An 18,037-nucleotide genomic window follows, 5' to 3' on the forward strand; every position below is an offset into this window, starting at 1 on the left:
CTCGGGTCAAAAGTCGTCGTAAATAAATACCTTAAAACAAGGGAACAACCCCGTTTATTTTGGGGTTGCATGTGAGGCACACACATATAATGTGCAGTCTTTAGGAATGATTTGAATGCTGGGCAAGGCCAATGATAATTCTCTGTATTGTTGGCTGTTGTGGAAAAGAATTTAGGAATCCTATTATGCCCTTCATTCAGATGAATAATTGAACCCCTAAAACTATGCAAGAGTGGTGGAATTAAGATTTTGGCCATCCTGGAGTCAAGAATTTTCCCTTATCAATGATGGTGTTTTGAACTGCCGTGATTTTGGGGCATCTCATTCATAGAAGTGATACATGACCGTTTTCTTGGTACAGTTCTCTCACTCACATGGTCGCAACTCTTGGATGGCAATTTAGTTGACTAGGTATCAAGACTAATTCCTGTTTCTGCTTATTCTATTCCTTCTTAGGAACTCGTTATTTTTTATATAAAGGGGCGAAGTGTTCATGCAGATTAGTGCACCCGCCCTGAGTTCAGCTCATATTTGGTCATTCCATTTGCAGTCGACTGGCACGTGAGATTCCTTCTGCTGTTATAGATTGTAGGAATTTGCCCAGCAGCATTTCATCTATGATCTTGGCCGCAGAATTGACTGAGTAGAGATCCCGTATTATTGACGAGTTATGTGTATATGATCATAGTTTGATACCGTTGCGGCAATGTGTGGACTAATTAGAGCGTTGAACGGTTGAACCCCTTCTGTAACCAAAATGCCTGGCTATCGAAGTGCACTCGCATTGTTTGTTTTTCTATGGATTAATTTCGGTATTGGATCCGAGGCGGGCACTGTTCCTGGATGGCCGGTGGTGGTAGCTGGGACTAAACGTGGACAACAACATGCAACGAAGTACGTGGAAGAGCCTGATCGAGTAGTTGAAATGGTCGAAAGGTAATTGCTGTAATACAATTATTCTAATAGTGGGAGTTAGCTTGCAATGGCTAAGCTATGGGTTGATCAGATTCATCATCGTTTGTAATAAAGATTTCATTGAATTTTCAAGTGATAAGGCCGTAGTCTATTTGTTTTGTTCCAAGATTTTCTGGCTAATTTTCTGTTGCTTAGAATTATTAGGCAAATTCAAGTTTCTAAATCTTTTTTTCAAGGTGATAACATATTTATTTTAGATAACACTAATCAATATATGACTTAAAATATTTTGGTGAGAAATTTAAAAGTGTAACGCTGCTGATATATAGCGTTTATGGATCAAATTCAAGTCTATATTTAGACGACGTTGATATGGTTGATTGGGATCACATTTATGTCTATATATAGAGAGTTAATTCCAACTACTTGAATGACATATATAATGATCAGTCATAAATCTCTCTCCTTGCACTAGGAAGCGCAAGACCCTCCAGACCTTCTTTCACGAGCATCTTTTTGGTTTAGAAATGACATATGCCTATATATGGAATGACCGCTTCTTGCATCTTACTTTTCCTATTGTCGAGAGTTTGACAGGCTCACCCTGCTGGTGATGGCGGTCTTATCAGTCGAGCCTGCTTACGCATCCTCTCGATGGCGGCCCTCTCCTCTCCCTCTCCTTTACGGTCGAGTACCTAAAGGTCCTTATGGTCGAGCACCTAAAGGTCCTCTCCCTATGGTCGAGCCTGCTTACGCATCCTCTCCTCTCCCTCTCCTTAACAGTCGAGCACCTAAAGGTCCTTATGGTCGAGCACCTAAAGGTCCTTATCAGTCGAGCACCTAAAGGTCCTCTCCTTAACAGTCGAGCCTGCTTGCGCATCCTTAACAGTCGAGCCCTTGACGAACCTTATGGTCGAGCACCTCTCCTTATTAGTCGAGCCCCGTTGCCAGTCCTTATCATTCGAGCCCCCTACCGGGTCCTTCCTCGCACGTCCCTCACCCTCACCCTTGCCCGATGCGGACAAGCAACTACGTTTCAATTTACTTATTGGGTGGGGGGGCGTTGGTCGAGAGTTCGGCAGGCTCACCCTTCTCTTTTTTCCATTTTTGCTACCTGGCTATTCAATTCACCTTCTCGCCTCTTTAGCTACCCACTCTTCCCAATATTGTGTCTTGATTCAAAATTTTGTTATATCCGGGCTTTCACTGCAGCTGCTAGTTGACGTTGCTTGCGTTTAGTTTCACTGGTCAATTCCTTTCGTACATGCCTGCCTCCATGTTGACCCATCCCATCTAGCTAGTGGAAGATACATTGTGCTTGCGATCATGCCCTGACCACCCACCCAGGTCCCGCCTATCTCCATTCTGGAAGATATAGAAAGGCTTACCCACATTCGTTAGTTCCCATCCATATATAAGGGTCGAGCGAGCTACTCATCAGTGAGATAAGGCGTTTTCATTAGATATATATATAGGGGGCCTCCCAAGCAGAGCATATGGATCAAGCAGAGCATAGGGGCTCCAATTGTCTATCCAAGTGCTACAATGACTTAGAGTTTAGTCCAGTTCAGTTGAGTTCCAATTTAGTCATTTATTATTGATGTTTCCCATGATTGATAATATGAATAAGAGTAGCATCTCTATTCTAAGTTTTCCATTTTTTAGCATAGTATCAAAGAGGATTTTATCTTTTTCATCTAGTATAGTGACATTTTAGTTTAAATTTTTGTGGTTGTAATTAAAGAGTAGTGTTGGAGAATCTAATTCCAATTTCCAACTATGTGCTTGTCATAATTGTCCATGAATTACTTTCTTATATAATTTATTCAATCATTTATTATTGATATTTCGTATATAATTTGTTTAATTATTGATAATATTGAAAAAAATAACATCTCTGCTTCACTTATTCCATTTTTAAAATAGACAAAGTAGATATATAGAATGCTGATAGGGATCAAATTTAAGTCGATATATAGCGCTTAGACAAGGCCAAGGCGGGATCAAATTTACGCTGATATATAACGCTTAGACAACGCCGATATATAGAGCCCTGATAGGGATTAGATTTACGCCAATGTATAGAGCGCTGATAGGATCAAATTCAAATTCTTTTACATCTGACTGCACGACGCCGGTTTATTTTGAGGCAATTGTATATCCACGCCCGCGTTGCAATATAGAACCTTGCCTCAGTCGAGGCCATTATATATTGCGATGCAGAGAACATTGGAGAAGCATTATTTAATGAGGCAATAAATTTGTGTGGAGGGTTAATTTAGGGTAGGAATTTGGTTAGAATTTTTTTGAATAAATTTGATTGTGATAGTGTTTGGATATTTTTTTAATGGTGGAAATGGTAGTGGAATTGGATTTGATAATTTCTTGCCATTACCCCTAAAAACCTTCCTATTGAGAAGATGATTTGTAGCATAGAGGAGGGGATTTATAACCTTCCTTTGGAAGAAAAAGAAACATTAAGACAAGAATTTTCTCTCATCATGAGGAAAGCCAAAACTCCCAAAAGCAACTTAAGTAAAGAAGAGCTAAGAGCCTTCAAATCCTTGCGGAACAATGACAAGATTGTGGTTCTTAAGGCAGATAAAGGAGGAGCAGCAGTCATCTTGGATAAAGAAGACTATGTTTGCAAAATGAATGAACACCTAAAGTGTGGCAGTTATAAGAAACTGAACAATAATCCCATCCCCAAAATTATGAAAGATGTAAAAAAGATCATCTCAGATTCCAACCTTGACGATAAATTGAAGAAGAAATTAACCCCTTCTTGTGAAACTATCCCTAGAATTTATGGATTACCCAAGATCCATAAGGAAGGGGTTCCTCTTAGACCAATAGTTAATACTATTGGTTCCCCAACCTATGAGCTTGCTAAGTATGTTGCTAAAATCCTTAAGCCCCTTGTCGGAAATACTGAGTCCTTCATCAAAGACTCCCACGACTTTGTGAAGCTTATTAAAAATGAGAAGATAGAGCGGGATGACATTCTTGTTAGCTTTGACGTAGTATCCTTATTCACCAAGATTCCTCTTGATGAAGCCATTCAAGTTATAAAAGATGTTACTGATCCGGGGACTGCAAAATTGGCTGAGGTCTGCTTAAGGTCAACGGTGTTCACCTTCCAACGAATATTTTATGAGCATACTTCTGGTGTGGCAATGGGATCACCCCTTTCGCCAATCGTGGCCAACCTATACATGGAATACTTTGAGAAGAAAGCCCTTGATTCATACCCTTTAAAGCCAGCCTGGTGGAAGCGATTTGTCGATGATACCAATATAAAATGGACTCATGGTAAAGCAGAACTTGACAAGTTTTTCATGCACCTAAATTCTATCTCTCCTGAAATAAAATTTACTATGGAACTTGAAGAAAACATGAGCATCCCTTTTTTAGATGTTCTCATCATCAGGAAAGAGGATGGCTCTTTAGGGCATAAGGTGTTCAGGAAATCAACACACACAGAAAGTTACCTCCATGCTAATTCCCACCATCACCCGGCCCAGAAGTTTGGTGTTCTAAACACTCTTGCTATCAGAGCCCTTCAAATTTCTGACTCTGAGCATCTGAATGAAGAAAAGAAGCATTTAGTTTCAACATTTAAGAGTATAAGCTACAAGGAACAAGAGATTAAAAGAGCCATAGAGATGAGAGAAGGTTGTCTTTTCATGAACCTAAGGCTCAAGAGCAACCTCAATGTGGTAGAGTTTTTCTGCCTTATATCCATGGAGTTACAGACAAAATCGCTAGAATCCTAAAGAAGAAAAACATAATCACGCATTTCTTAGCCCCTGGAACGATTAGGCAAGGTATGAGGTCTGTAAAAGATGATATTGACAAACATCAGCTTAAAGGAGTCTATAAAATAGATTGTTCATGTGGGAAAAGCTACATTGGTGAAACAGGTCGCTCCCTATAGACAAGGCTCAAGGAACATGGCGCTGATATTAGGAATGAAAGGTCTCGTACTTCAGCCTTGGGAGAGCACTCCTCAAAAACTAAACACCATATCTACTTGGAAAGTGCCTCAATTGTCGCAAGGGAAGAGCAGCGTCATAGACGAAAGATCAGAGAAGCTCTTGAAATTATAAAACATCCTCATAATCTGAACAGAGACAATGGTGTGGAGATTAGCGTGAGCTAGCTTCCCTTAATCAAGGAAATCAAGATCGCCAACACGTCCCAGGTATAGTATATCTTCTAACTTATCATTATCTATTAAAAAAAATTCTTAACTTAAAAATTAATAATAACTATTATAATAAATAAGCGAATAAATTTATATAAATAAATAAATTCTTAATAAATATATAAATCTTAATGACATTATTTATTAATGACGTCGTAATATTAATTAATACTAATTATCAAGTTTTAATATTAACTTTGGTTCATTAATTATTAAGTAATTAATTAGGTATTTATTAGCGCCATTAATTCCCTTATCATTATTATTATTATTTTATTAACATTATTAATATTAATTAGGTTAATATATTAATTAATTTATATAGCAATTAATTAATATATTATTTATTATTAATATTAATTAATGTCAATTAATTATTAAGTGATTACTAATTATCAATTAGTATTTATTAACATTTTAATAATTAATAATAAATAATTATCAATTAGTATTTATTAACATTTTAACTTTGGTTTATTAATTAATACTAATTATCAAGTTTTAATATTAACTTTGGTTCATTAATAATTAATTAGGTATTTATTAGCGCTATTAATTTCCATTATCATTAATATTATTGATTTATTAACATTATTAATATTAATTAGGTTAATATATTAATTAATTTATATAGCAATTAATTAATATATTATTTATTATTAATATTAATTAATGTCAATTAATTATTAAGTGATTACTAATTTAATATATTAACAGCATTAATTAGGTATTTTTAACTCTACTAATATCTCATATCATCATTAAATATGATTTATTAACATTTTAACATTTACTTTTATATTAATTAGGTTAATATATTAATTAATATAACAATTAATTAATATATTAATTATTATTAATGTTAATTTCTGTTAATTCATTATTAAATGTTTATTAATTAAGTATTAATATTTACTAATTTTACTAATTAATGGTTATAACTATTAATTAATTAATTAATTATTACTAATATTAATTTATTAATTATTATTAATATTAATATAATTTTCTCTAATCTTTAATACTATTATATAAGATTAAATAAGCTTTTCCCTTCTTTAATCGTAATTAAATAAATCAATAAATAATTAAATGATTAAATTAAATTAAATAAAATAAATAAAATAAAATAAAATAAATTTTTTTATTATATATTAATAATTATTATTAGTATTACCATTTAGATTTTGAATTAAAATTAATTTATTAATTCACCTATAAATAAAAATTAATATATAAAACTCAAAAATTAAAATTAAAATAAAAAATAAATAAAATAATTGAATGAATTATTAATTAATTAATAAATTAATTAATAATTAATATTCAGCGGAGTTATGCTGATTCTAAAAATTCATTTTCCTCATTACTATTTATTTCCTTCTTTGCGGCTCTTCTTTATGCTGATTCTAAAAATTCATTTTCCTCGTTACTATTTATTTCCTTCTTTGCGGCTTCTTCTGTGTGAATTCTCTTAAAATATTACCAGAATTTCATTGGTGGCGGGCTGTAATGCAGGTCAGGCGGGTTCCAGAATGTTCTAGGATTTCTGTCCGTCAGATTTTTCCACAATGGAAATAAGGACGTCAGTCCATAATGTGTTACATAACGGCAGGAGCTTTAACACTATTTATGGAATGTATTGCAGGAACATTACCAGTTCGAAAAGGGAGCTAAGTTATCTGTCTTGCGGAACGGGGAACCCCATTGACGACTGCTGGCGCTGCGATCCAGATTGGGAAAACAATCGAAAGAGGCTTGCAGACTGCGCCATTGGGTTCGGGAGGAACGCCATTGGAGGGCAGAATGGCAGATTCTATGTGGTCACTGATCCCAACGACTACGACGCGGTCAATCCCCCGCCCGGCACGCTGCGCCATGCCGTTATTCAAACGGAGCCTCTGTGGATCATAGGATTATAACAATGACTACTGTTGGAAAAATTCTTCCTCTCCTCTTGACAAGAAGAGGTGCATCTAAAGTCCCTTCTTTTAACTAATAACTGCACTTGTTAACTTTTTGTATTTAATTTGTGGATTTGATTAAAAATTGAAACCGTATGAAGCAACACAGACATGAGCCTTCTGAGATAGTTCTAAATGCTAAATCTTCTCTTGCAGATATTATCGGTGGCTTGTGACTTTTATAAAAGAAGTTTTTCTTGATAACCTTTTTTACTTCTACGATGAAATATGTTTTGTCAACTTCATCTAGTGCCCTAAGCTCATATGGAGTTTTATCATTTAAATATTTTATCATTTATTTTGTTGTTAGGACTTTGTTTTCCAACTCATTATTAATTATTTTGATGACTGTATATGACTTTGAGATATATGACTGTATATGACTGTATTTTGATGACTGTATATGACTGTATATGACTGTATTTTGATGACTGTATATGACTTTTGATGACTGTATATGACTGTATTTTGATGACTGTATATGACTTTTGATGACTGTATATGACTGTATTTTGATGACTGTATATGACTTTGTTTTCCAACTCATTATTAATTAGTTTTGTTTCTTTCATTTTATGAATTGAGATGCCTTTCTTTGATATTAAATTGTACTTTTGCCTCTACTAGAGTGCCCATGTTTCCTCAATTCTATTTCAAATAATCTAAGATCTGATAATGCTTTGGACATTTGTTCTACAAGATCCTAAGTATATATGGCATTTGAAGTGGAAGCAACACAGACATGAGCCTTCTGAGATAGTTCTAAATGCTAATTCTTCTCTTGCAGATATTCAATTTCATTGTTTCTTCATATAAACTCTTATAGCAGTTGCGCCTTTTCTTTTTCTACTTGTAAAAGTTATGTTGTTTGTACATGTTCAATTCCTAGGATTTTCAACTTTTTCCTCAAGGACTGCATTTTTGTTTATGTGTTTTGAAGGAGAATATTGATAGCCTTTATGTTAATTGGATTCACTCCCATATTCATTGTTAACTTCTTATATTCTTGTTTTTTTCTTTTTTGTTACAGCTGAAGCTCCTCCTGGTGCTTTGTTATTGCGTGAGGAGATCAAGGATCAACAGACCTTGGCTCAATCTACAGTTGCAACAGTTGCTCAATCTACAGGACTAGTATCTCTGTCTCAATCTACTGGGTTACATGTTCCTCTATCTATGAGTTCACAGTCAGCCAACAATATAAATTTTCAAACGCCTTTGCAAGGAGTCAAACAGAGTGAGTTGAAATCAGCTTCATCAATTGCTAAATCCAGTGAAGTCAATCTGGCAGGTGCAAAATTTACCTCAAATGTATCCCAGTCAAAATTGCTTGAGATTGTCTCCAGAAGTAACCGACTTATGCAATGGGCATCTGCCAAACCAGCTGAACATGTGCAACCTGTTTCAAGTGTCCAGACGACAACTTCTGGCAGCACTGGTTTTGATAGAAGGTTGGATGGTAATTCCAATTGTGTGGCCAGGGAACCATATGGTGATACAAAACTATCAGGCATTTCTAGTAGTGTTCCTCAATTTATTCAACAGCAGGCACCCATGGACATGCCTCTGTATATGCGTTCACAGCTGAGCTGGATGCATCCTCAGAATCTGTCATCTCATGCCACTTCTCAGGGAGGTGTAAACTCGATGTTAGAATTGCCGAATTCAACCACACAGAGTCCTTTTAATTGCAGGCAGATACCAATGGGAGCTGATACATCCCAATCTCAAAAACAACTATGGAAGTCTTTACCTTCAAAACAGCCTTCTCAACAGACATCTGAATTTTCAAATTCGATTCCACCAGATTTGAATGTAGAAAAACAGTCTCCAAGGTCTCCAGTTAGGCAGTCTTCTGGAATGCTGGTTGATTCACAGCCTGATTTGGCCCTCCAGCTTTGATTTATTGAGCATTTAAAAGGTTGACAGGGAACATAATTATGTGTGAATCTCTTGGGACAGTTTTGAATAACTTGAACTTCTTAGTGGTTGGTGAAATTTGTTGGCTAGTTAGGGCATTGAAACTGGTTTCCTTCTATTTGTATGTTTAGCTATGCTTGTGGTTCCTTTGCAGGCAAACCAACTTGGTCTTTGTAATATCAAAAGCTCTGCATTTTTGCGACCATTGAAACAGTTCTGTTAATATTATTAAGGGAAAAATTCATGAACTCTTAATTATTTCAAATTCTGAGTTTTTCTTGTTTTCATTAATTATACACAATTCCCACTTGGTCCTGAACTTTGGCTACTGATGACCTGTGATTCTCCAAGCAAGTTTCTAGGAGTACTGCACTGTTTCTAGACTATTCTGTCAGCATTGTCGTCAAATCTATATCAAACCTCTTTTTCTATCCATATTTTCAGGCCTTAAAAGAAGTGTGGATTGATAGCACAGCATAATTCAGGTGGAGATTGAGAGGCACAGAAATGTCTAAAATATAGCATTTGAAGCTGTCAAGGCAGACAATATATTACAAAACCTAATAAACTCTGGAATTGTTGATAAGGAAGTAATTTTGTAATTATTGAGGAAGATAATGCTTCCTTGACAGTACCCTCATGCTATGAAACTCTCGGTAGGCACAACCATCAGCAATATAAACTACAATCCAGCACTGTAAAATGATTGGCATCATTAATCTCTTGGTTGACTAGAAAGTCTATGCATCTCTGCATATGATGTTGCAGGAAACAACTTAACGATACCAGTGTCATATTGGTGTGATAAGAACTAGTGTATTATGGCAACTCTGACATTCTATTGGAAGTCTGAATCACTGTAACAGAATTTTTGCAAGGTTCCAGAATGACCAAAGAAATTGTGCTTCCCAATGCTATATGAAATGAGGACAGTGGGATCTTTGAAACATTCAGAGGCATACAAAGTGAACGGGCTTCCCATTGTTGTGCATCAATGGACATGATTATCACAGCTCGTTTAACCATTTATGTCATATTGGTTCTTCCAGAGACCCTGAAAACCCTTGGGACATGGTCGAATATAAAATTGTCATAGATCCAAACAGAACCATGATTAAAGTTCTGAATTTCAGTTGAACTGACACACAGTAAATGGCTGATTCACGTTGATGAAAAACTCACCTGTTCTTGAATCATTTCAATTTTCACTATATGTGACATTTGGTTATTCCCTGGGTACTAATATTTCTCGTTGTATGGAGGGAATAGAAATCCCATCTAATTAAAATAACTGAATGGAACGCAAAAGGAAGAAGCATCAGTCAGTTTCTCAAAACAAATTGTTGGAAGCACATTGGAGGAGATTTCAAGAGGGTGTGCTCCATTAAGGAAAACTGTTGAATGGAACATCAGTTTGAGATGACGGTATACACATTAAATCAGAGATCAGTTTCAATGGTAGACATGAACAGCACCAATCTGTTGTCAATTTTCGGTAACACTGGTTTTCCTATCAATTGAGTGGCCAGTTTCTGCAAATTAATAATCACTTAATTTACAGATTTAATTGAAATGATGATTTTTCAAAAGTGAGTACAATTTCTAGGTGAGGCCTAAGATCAAATCTAGGGATTGCCATTATAATTGCAAGGGTATATTCAATAGCCAAATATACCAGGAATTTTTGATTTAGCAAGATTTGAGACTCCACAACAGTGGGGGAGCCTACTCTTTGAGCCTTATCACAAGGAGCTAAAGATACCCCTGTGTGATTTGAAACCGGGTGGAGAGGATAACATCCCATTGTGCCAACCACTGAAAAGAGGATTTGAAATTTTGAAACTGGATAAAGGGGACAATATATCCCATTGTGTCAACCACTAGATCGTCCCATCAAGAAAAAACAAGCTCGTCCCATGAAGAGAAAACAAATCCAAATTTTTAAGCATGTTTTGAAGACATAAATTTTTAAGCATGTTTTGAAGACATAAAAGGTTCATGGTAACTGATTTGGTTTGGCAGGATATGATAAAAGAGGCATGCAATTGAAGAGATTAAAAACTCAACAGCAGGCATTAAGTTTTATTTTGTGAAACAATACTTTATCTTTTAGTTAACGAGAGAGCAAAAGAATAAGAAAGGTCATTTGGGTTGTTATCCTGCCCCTGAAGATAAGTGAGAGATCAGAATGTGAGGGCAGGTGACTGAGACTCCTGGTTAAGATATTCTAGCCAAAAGCAAAAGGAAAAATTCTCGAGAGAATTCACACTAACAGTAATGTAAGTTATTATCACCAATCAGAATCATAATGTTCATATTGTTGCAGGATAAACTTAATTGGAATTAATTTTGAATAAAAACCACCAAAAGCACAGACAACCCAGATAATGTATAATTGCCCCTTTACTATACTTGTATGGTAAAATTGTGCAGTGCATATATTACTACAACAGGGGCAGTAAACTGTCCCTTCCCGAGTGGTAGAGGTCCACTTATCATCAAAGATATGAAATGTAAATGTTTCTCCAAGTACTGATCTGTTATAGATGCCAGGATCACCACCAGCAATGCTCTGATTATATTGCTGTGTATGCTCGGATTAGTTTCTCCAAGTACTGATCTGTTATAGATGCCAGGATCACCACCAGCAATGCTCTGATTATATTGCTGTGTATGCTCGGATGCTGTGTATTGCTGTGTATGCTCGGATTAAGCATAATCAATCTCCCCCCAATGACATCCATTTATGTTTCCAACTATCTAATTTATATTTAAACTTGCCAATTAACCATTCCCATTTCTTAATTTTGAATCCACACAGTTTTAAAATGAATCCCAAGTAGTTGAAACCATCATCTATATGGTTGGAAGATATCCCAAAAAGCTACCTTATTTCCTCCAATACTGATTCATCTTTTCCATTATGTATTAATTTTGACTTTGTTTCATTGAATAACAGTTCAGAGGTATCCCCAAATATCTTAATTCTTTTATGAAAGATGGACCATTCAGCAATAGAAATCTATCCCCCAAATAAAATATCATCTACGAACATAAGATGTGTTACCTATAGGTAATTGGAAACTCTGACCCCTTTGATGTGGCCTGTGTCCCATGAATCCTTCAATTTCCTGCTTAATGTGTCTATTAGCAGAAGGAATAGTAAGGGTGACAATGCATATGCCTGTCTCAACCCCTTATAGGCTGAGAAGAACTTAGAAGGTAAACCATTGATAACCACAACAAAATGTGTAGATTTAATACATCCCATGATCCATTTTGAGTTATGTCTACTCATACCCATTTTGATCAACATTAATAACAAAAATTATCAATCAATGAAGTCATAGGCTTTAACCAAATCCAAAGTAGACATGATTTATGATCTCTATATTTAATTGAATGGATCATCTCCTGTGCTATTCCAATGGTGTCTTGTATCTTCCTTCCTTCCATAAATTAAAATTGTTCTTGAGTAATAAAATTCGATAAAATCAATTTAACTCTTCTGGAAATCAATTTATATATCACTTTATAAACCCATTTACAAAGTGATATGGGCCTAAAATCAACAAAATTCTACAGATTCTTCTTCTTAGGAATCAATACAATAAACTTGCCATTTATGGCCCCCGAGATATATCCCATGTCATTATCTCTATATATGTAATTATCAGGAACAACCTCAATTCAGTGGAGCTGGTGGAATAATTTTCTTTAAGAGGTGCTTATTTTTTCAGTCTAAAGCCGGTCTAGAGAAAGAACTAACCATTAACAAATTTCAGAGTTCAATTAACAAATTTTCAAAGCTCGTGACCTTAAAGTTGACTCTCTTTCTTGCTGATGGAAAAATGTGTAAACAACATCCAAATTTATGTGATTCATAAATGGTAATAAACTAGATGAAGAGTGCATGCACTATGGAAAGACAAATGTTAAGATCGATTTTGAGGAAGTCTAGTTCATCACAAAACAATTTTACCATATTTTTTCAACATGTGTAACAGGAAAAGGATTGAGATGACAGATGGTCTTTCCAAAACTGTTAAAGATCCATTTTAAGTCGAGTTCATCACAACCAATCTCTTTTCAACATGAGTACAGGGAAAGGATTGAGATGGCAGATGGTCTTTCCATAACTACTTTCTGGTTGATTCATGGTCGTTGGCACATTATTCAAGAGAATTAATACTTACATGTTCCAAGTCATCAGCATTCTAAGTTTATATGTAGGTGTTAAGGATTCCAACTTCGTGTCAAGCAACAAGTTGAAGGAAATAAATATGTGGTGAGTGCATATAGTATGGAAAGCAAGGAAAAGAAAGGAAACATTACCTAGAATTGCTTGTGTGTTGCAAACCCTACTCAACAAAAATGCTTCAAATGAAGGAAATCAGATTGCTTGTGCAGATAGTTGTGTTGTTTTATGGAGCAGCTGCAAGTATGTGGATGGAATTAACAGGTGTAGATAACAAGGTAACTATGAGCCTTTGGTACCCTCCAAGTATTAATAGGCAATCATGAATGATGCTTGAAGAAGATTGTGCATACATATTATTAAGCTGAGGAGTTATAATTCCATGTCCAATAGTAGTCTAGTCAAGTTTGAAAAATATTAAATGGACATAATTAAAACCAATCAAACATTCACATATTCATATGCACTGAAAGCAATGATCCACACATTTGCCAACTTGTGGATGGCCTTCAGAATCACCAGTAGGTTAAGAATAATTAGTTCACCTCAAATATAATGTACATAATTGGACACATGAATTCAGTTATAACATGATTGGACATCCAAGGTGAATGATATTACAAAACCAAAAAAAAGTACATTAACGAGTACTTTACTGAAAGAACCACGGTATCAGAATCCCAATAAAAATGACAACCATGGTGTATACACATAGTCGAGACCTATATTGATGCTGATCAATGTTTGCCAATGGAATGAACGATGATCCTGAATCATCTCTGGCACCTGCATCTACACTTGAGATTGCTCCAACCATTAGATCAGAAGAGATTTTATGGATCTTCGCAACGTGCTTTATCGAAAAAGAATTAAATCGAGCACTCCAGATTTTTGCCTCTGTAGAGGGGCCTCAAATTGTCTGCGCGAACATTGTAGATGCCTTCCATGTGATTACAGATTAATTCTGAGTTTGTCAGCACTGTTATGTTATTCACCCCATTGTGTTTTGCCTCTTTTAAACCTGCAACGAGTGTAATGTAGTATGCTTCGTTATTGGTTGTCTTTCCCTGCACTTCCCATATTCTATAAATCACATGATTTTTTGCCCCATTGTGAAGGACAATTTTTAAAGATGCTGGACCCGGATTAGGGCGGCATGATACTTCAATGCATAGTGTCCACTTTTCCACCATTCCATGGGCTTAGAAGCACTGCATAGTGACAACAACAAAATAGATTCATGTTAGAATACTTTAACATGACAAAATATCCTGATTGAAATTGATTATTTTTATGCTGCCTCAAGTCTGAATGCACATCCTTGAAAAATAACAGAAAATACCATATCAGTGATAAGACTTAGAGGATGCACATCCTCAGCATCAGCAAGTGTCAGAGGATGAGTCCTCTACCACAATTTGGCTTGACAGCTCTTCAGGTTAATTTTGTTTGGTTTATCCTTCGGTAGATTAACTAAAAATTAGTTAATGGTTTGTTTGTGTTGTTGTAAAACTTTGAGAAAACCCATACGAAACAGAGAAGTAGAGCAACAGATCTCCCGCCCGAGAAAAACAAAGATCAAACAAAGATCTCACCCTTCAAAACTTCTAACAGAGATATCACCATTCAAGACTTCTGCAGTGGAGAGCCCTACTCATACCCACCTTTCAGACACCCTACTGGTTTGAAGTTTGAGGAGGTAGGAAGATGAGCAGCAGCAGCATTAGCAATGAGCAATGTGAAGGCATAGTAATACCCATGTAACAAGATTTTAAAAATCTATCAACATGGCATGTTGCATTTGCACATCAGTGGAAACTTTCATAACTAATTATGAGCAGCATTTCAGAGTAACAACCTCCATATGAGAGGTCAAAGAATATGGCAAGCTGTGATGGAAGATCTTTTGGCACAGGGGATGAACAAAGCCAATCAGGTAAGCTCTACTAGTTTTCTCTGATGCATATTCATATATCAGAAAAGTGTTGAAACTTGGAAGCCATGAAAATGGAATGTGATCTATGAATTGATTTTTTGCAGGCCATTCTTACTGGTTGCTCAGCAGGTGGCCTGGCTACATTTATTCATTGCGATGATTTTCATGATCTTCTGCCCAAGGGTGCCATAGTCAAGTGCATGCCAGACGCTGGATTTTTACTGGATTCGTATGTCCTCAATAACATCCTATTTGATATCATGCACACCCATGCTTTATTTCTATTCTAAATTTTATGCACATTTTGATAGATGTCATAAATTTCATGATGCAGGAAGGACGTGTCACAACAAAAACAATTTAGATTTTACAGTGATCAGATCATCACATTTCATGTATATATCTGACTCTGATATTTCCTTAAGTTCATTAAAGGATTTATTTTGCTTTCTTCATATCTATTTTTCATTCTCATTGTATTGTTAAATTTGATATTTTATTGTAGGGATCTTTAAAACATTTTCCAGGGGCTTGCACTTCAAAAATGAATCCTCCAACTCTGGTACTATGATGTTCATATAAAGTTACCGTCACTTGAAATTATGTTATAATTGCACTTCCCTCTAAGAGTTGTTACTAACATTGGATGATACAAAATGGCAGTGCTTCTTTCCACAATACCTCTTACAGATCATCAAAACACCACTTTTGGTTGTTAATTCTGCATATGATCCATTACAGGTTAGATACAATTTGTTCTGTCACTCATACTTATTTTCTCTGTAGAATATAACATATTGAATAATACTGGATATGTTTTCAAGGCTGGTATTTTGTTTCTACAGATTGGAAATATTTTGGTACCTGTTTCAGCAGATCCAACTAATAGTTGGCAGAACTGCAAGAGGAGTATTTCGAACTGCGGTCCATCGCAATTGAAAATAATGGAAGGTTGAATTTTAAGCAATATACAAGTCCCTTGTTTCTAGATTGGGTCATAGCTCTCCACGGATATCCATCGATGAAGATTGGGTTAAGTCAGAGAAATACCTGAACTCGGATGCAGCGGATGGTTGCAGCGGATGCGCAGAGCAGTCTGAACTCGGATGCAGCGGATGCGCAGAGCAGTCTGAACTCGGATGCAGAGGGTTCGCGAAGCAGGATGCAGGATGCGCAGAGCAGGTTGCAGAGCAGGTTGCAAATTAATTTTAATGAAATGGGCGCGAGGGAAGGCGAGTTTCATTTGAAAATGGATCCGTGCGCTGACGTGGAAAGCGGGAGGCGGGCGGGCAATCGTGTGGTGGGTCCCAGGTATGTCGCCGGAGAATACAATGTCGCCGGCCGGAGTCATGTATCCATCTTATGCCATCCGCTGCCCCTACATAGCTGGCAAGGGCATTAATGGAGCAATATATGGCTGGTTAGCCCTTGGATCACCTTTGAGAGAGACATGGTCATCCAGCTCAAAGAGGAGCTTATCATGAACAGTTACAAGACAATCGACGGCAGAGGCGCCAATATCCACATTGCAAACGGCCCTTGCATTACGGTACAGTATGTGAGTCACATTATCATTCACGGGATTCACATCCATGACTGCAAGCCTGCGGGAAATGCCATGGTGAGGGATTCCCCGACACATTACGGGTGGAGAACGATCAGCGATGGAGATGGAGTTTCCATCTTTGGGGCAAGCAATATCTGGGTAGACCATTGCTCCTTGTCAAGCTGCACCGATGGGCTCATCGATGCCATCAGGGGGTCGACTGCAATTACTATTTCAAACAACTTTATGACCCACCATGATAAGGTTTGAATCTGAATTTCAGCTTTGAAATAATAAAGGTTCAAACTTTTCTATCAATGTTCGTCCAGTTAATCTATTTGCTATATTAATTGTTGCAGGTCATGCTTTTGGGCCACAACGACGATTATACTCAGGACGTTAACATGCAAGTAACAGTTGCTTTCAACCATTTCGGAGGACTCGTGCAACGCATGCCCAGGTATCCCAAAACGATCTGAATTCGCGTTTTCCATTTGTGTTTAATGTATGGACAATCTCATAAACAATAGAGGTTAGAAGTTTATCTGCAAAAGAAGTTTAATGCACTGATGCTGAAAAGCAGATGCCGACACGGCTATTTTCATGTGGTGAACAACGATTACACGCAGTGGGAAATGTACGCCATCGGTGGAAGTGCGAACCCAACAATCAACAGCCAAGCCAATCGATTCCTCGCACCCGACTCTCACTCTTCCAAGGAGGTAAGCGTTGCTTCCTCAATTCTGTTCAATTCATTAATGTCAACATGAACATAGTAAGTAGATGTAGTTGATGAATATAAATGAATGAACAGGTGACGAAGCGCGAGTACACATCGGAGAGTGTGTGGAGGCAGTGGAATTGGAGGTCAGAGGGAGACTTGATGTTGAACGGGGCGTTCTTTGTTCCGTCGGGCGCGGGTGCATCGTCCAGCTATATGAATGCTTCCAGTCCCTCACCGAGGCCTTCGTCTCTCGTCGCCTCCCTCACAGGGAACGCCGGCGTTCTGACATGCAAGAAAGGCTCTGCATGCTGATTCCAACAACACAACGCAGACGGCCACCTTAAATTTCCCTGCCTCTCTGAATTAGCTCTACTTTCCTTCTGTATGTTATAACAGCATTACTGAGGTCAATTAATGTGACGAAGCTCATCTACCTTCCAGCCTGGGCGTCCATGAATGGGCCCCTCTTCTCCTCTTCATGGAGGCTAACGGGCAAGTGAAGACGCCTTGTAGAATTGTCGTTTGCGTTAACAATTTGTAGTCAGAAGCAAACAGGTTTGCTTGTTTTATTTTAATCAATCCGTACGCGTAAGAATTTCCGTATTTGGTCTTCTCGTTAGCATGAAATAT

General features: G+C 36.8%; 2 protein-coding genes across 2 annotated transcripts; one reads left to right on the forward strand and one right to left on the reverse strand.

Annotated features, from left to right (window-relative positions):
• The first annotated feature begins 757 nt into the window (after positions 1-757).
• Positions 758-17,719, forward strand: LOC149181514 (putative pectate lyase 5). The gene is made up of 6 exons (XM_089414240.1): positions 758-936; positions 6,771-7,025; positions 16,563-16,947; positions 17,043-17,143; positions 17,267-17,405; positions 17,498-17,719. The coding sequence occupies exons 1-6, from the start codon at positions 758-760 to the stop codon at positions 17,717-17,719; spliced, it is 1,281 nt and encodes a 426-aa protein (XP_089270366.1).
• On the reverse strand, positions 13,574-16,558 carry LOC149181515 (uncharacterized). The gene is made up of 2 exons (XM_089416643.1): positions 16,188-16,558; positions 13,574-14,412 (listed from the first exon to the last, which is right to left on the reverse strand). The coding sequence occupies exons 1-2, from the start codon at positions 16,486-16,488 to the stop codon at positions 14,366-14,368; spliced, it is 348 nt and encodes a 115-aa protein (XP_089272769.1). The 5' UTR covers positions 16,489-16,558; the 3' UTR covers positions 13,574-14,365.
• Positions 17,720-18,037: the final 318 nt, after the last annotated feature.

This window comes from Pinus tabuliformis, chromosome 3_2, assembly GCF_031772625.1.
Source record: "Pinus tabuliformis cultivar Carrire ecotype Pingquan chromosome 3_2, CPIR1, whole genome shotgun sequence".
NCBI classification, from domain to species: Eukaryota; Viridiplantae; Streptophyta; class Pinopsida; order Pinales; family Pinaceae; genus Pinus; species Pinus tabuliformis.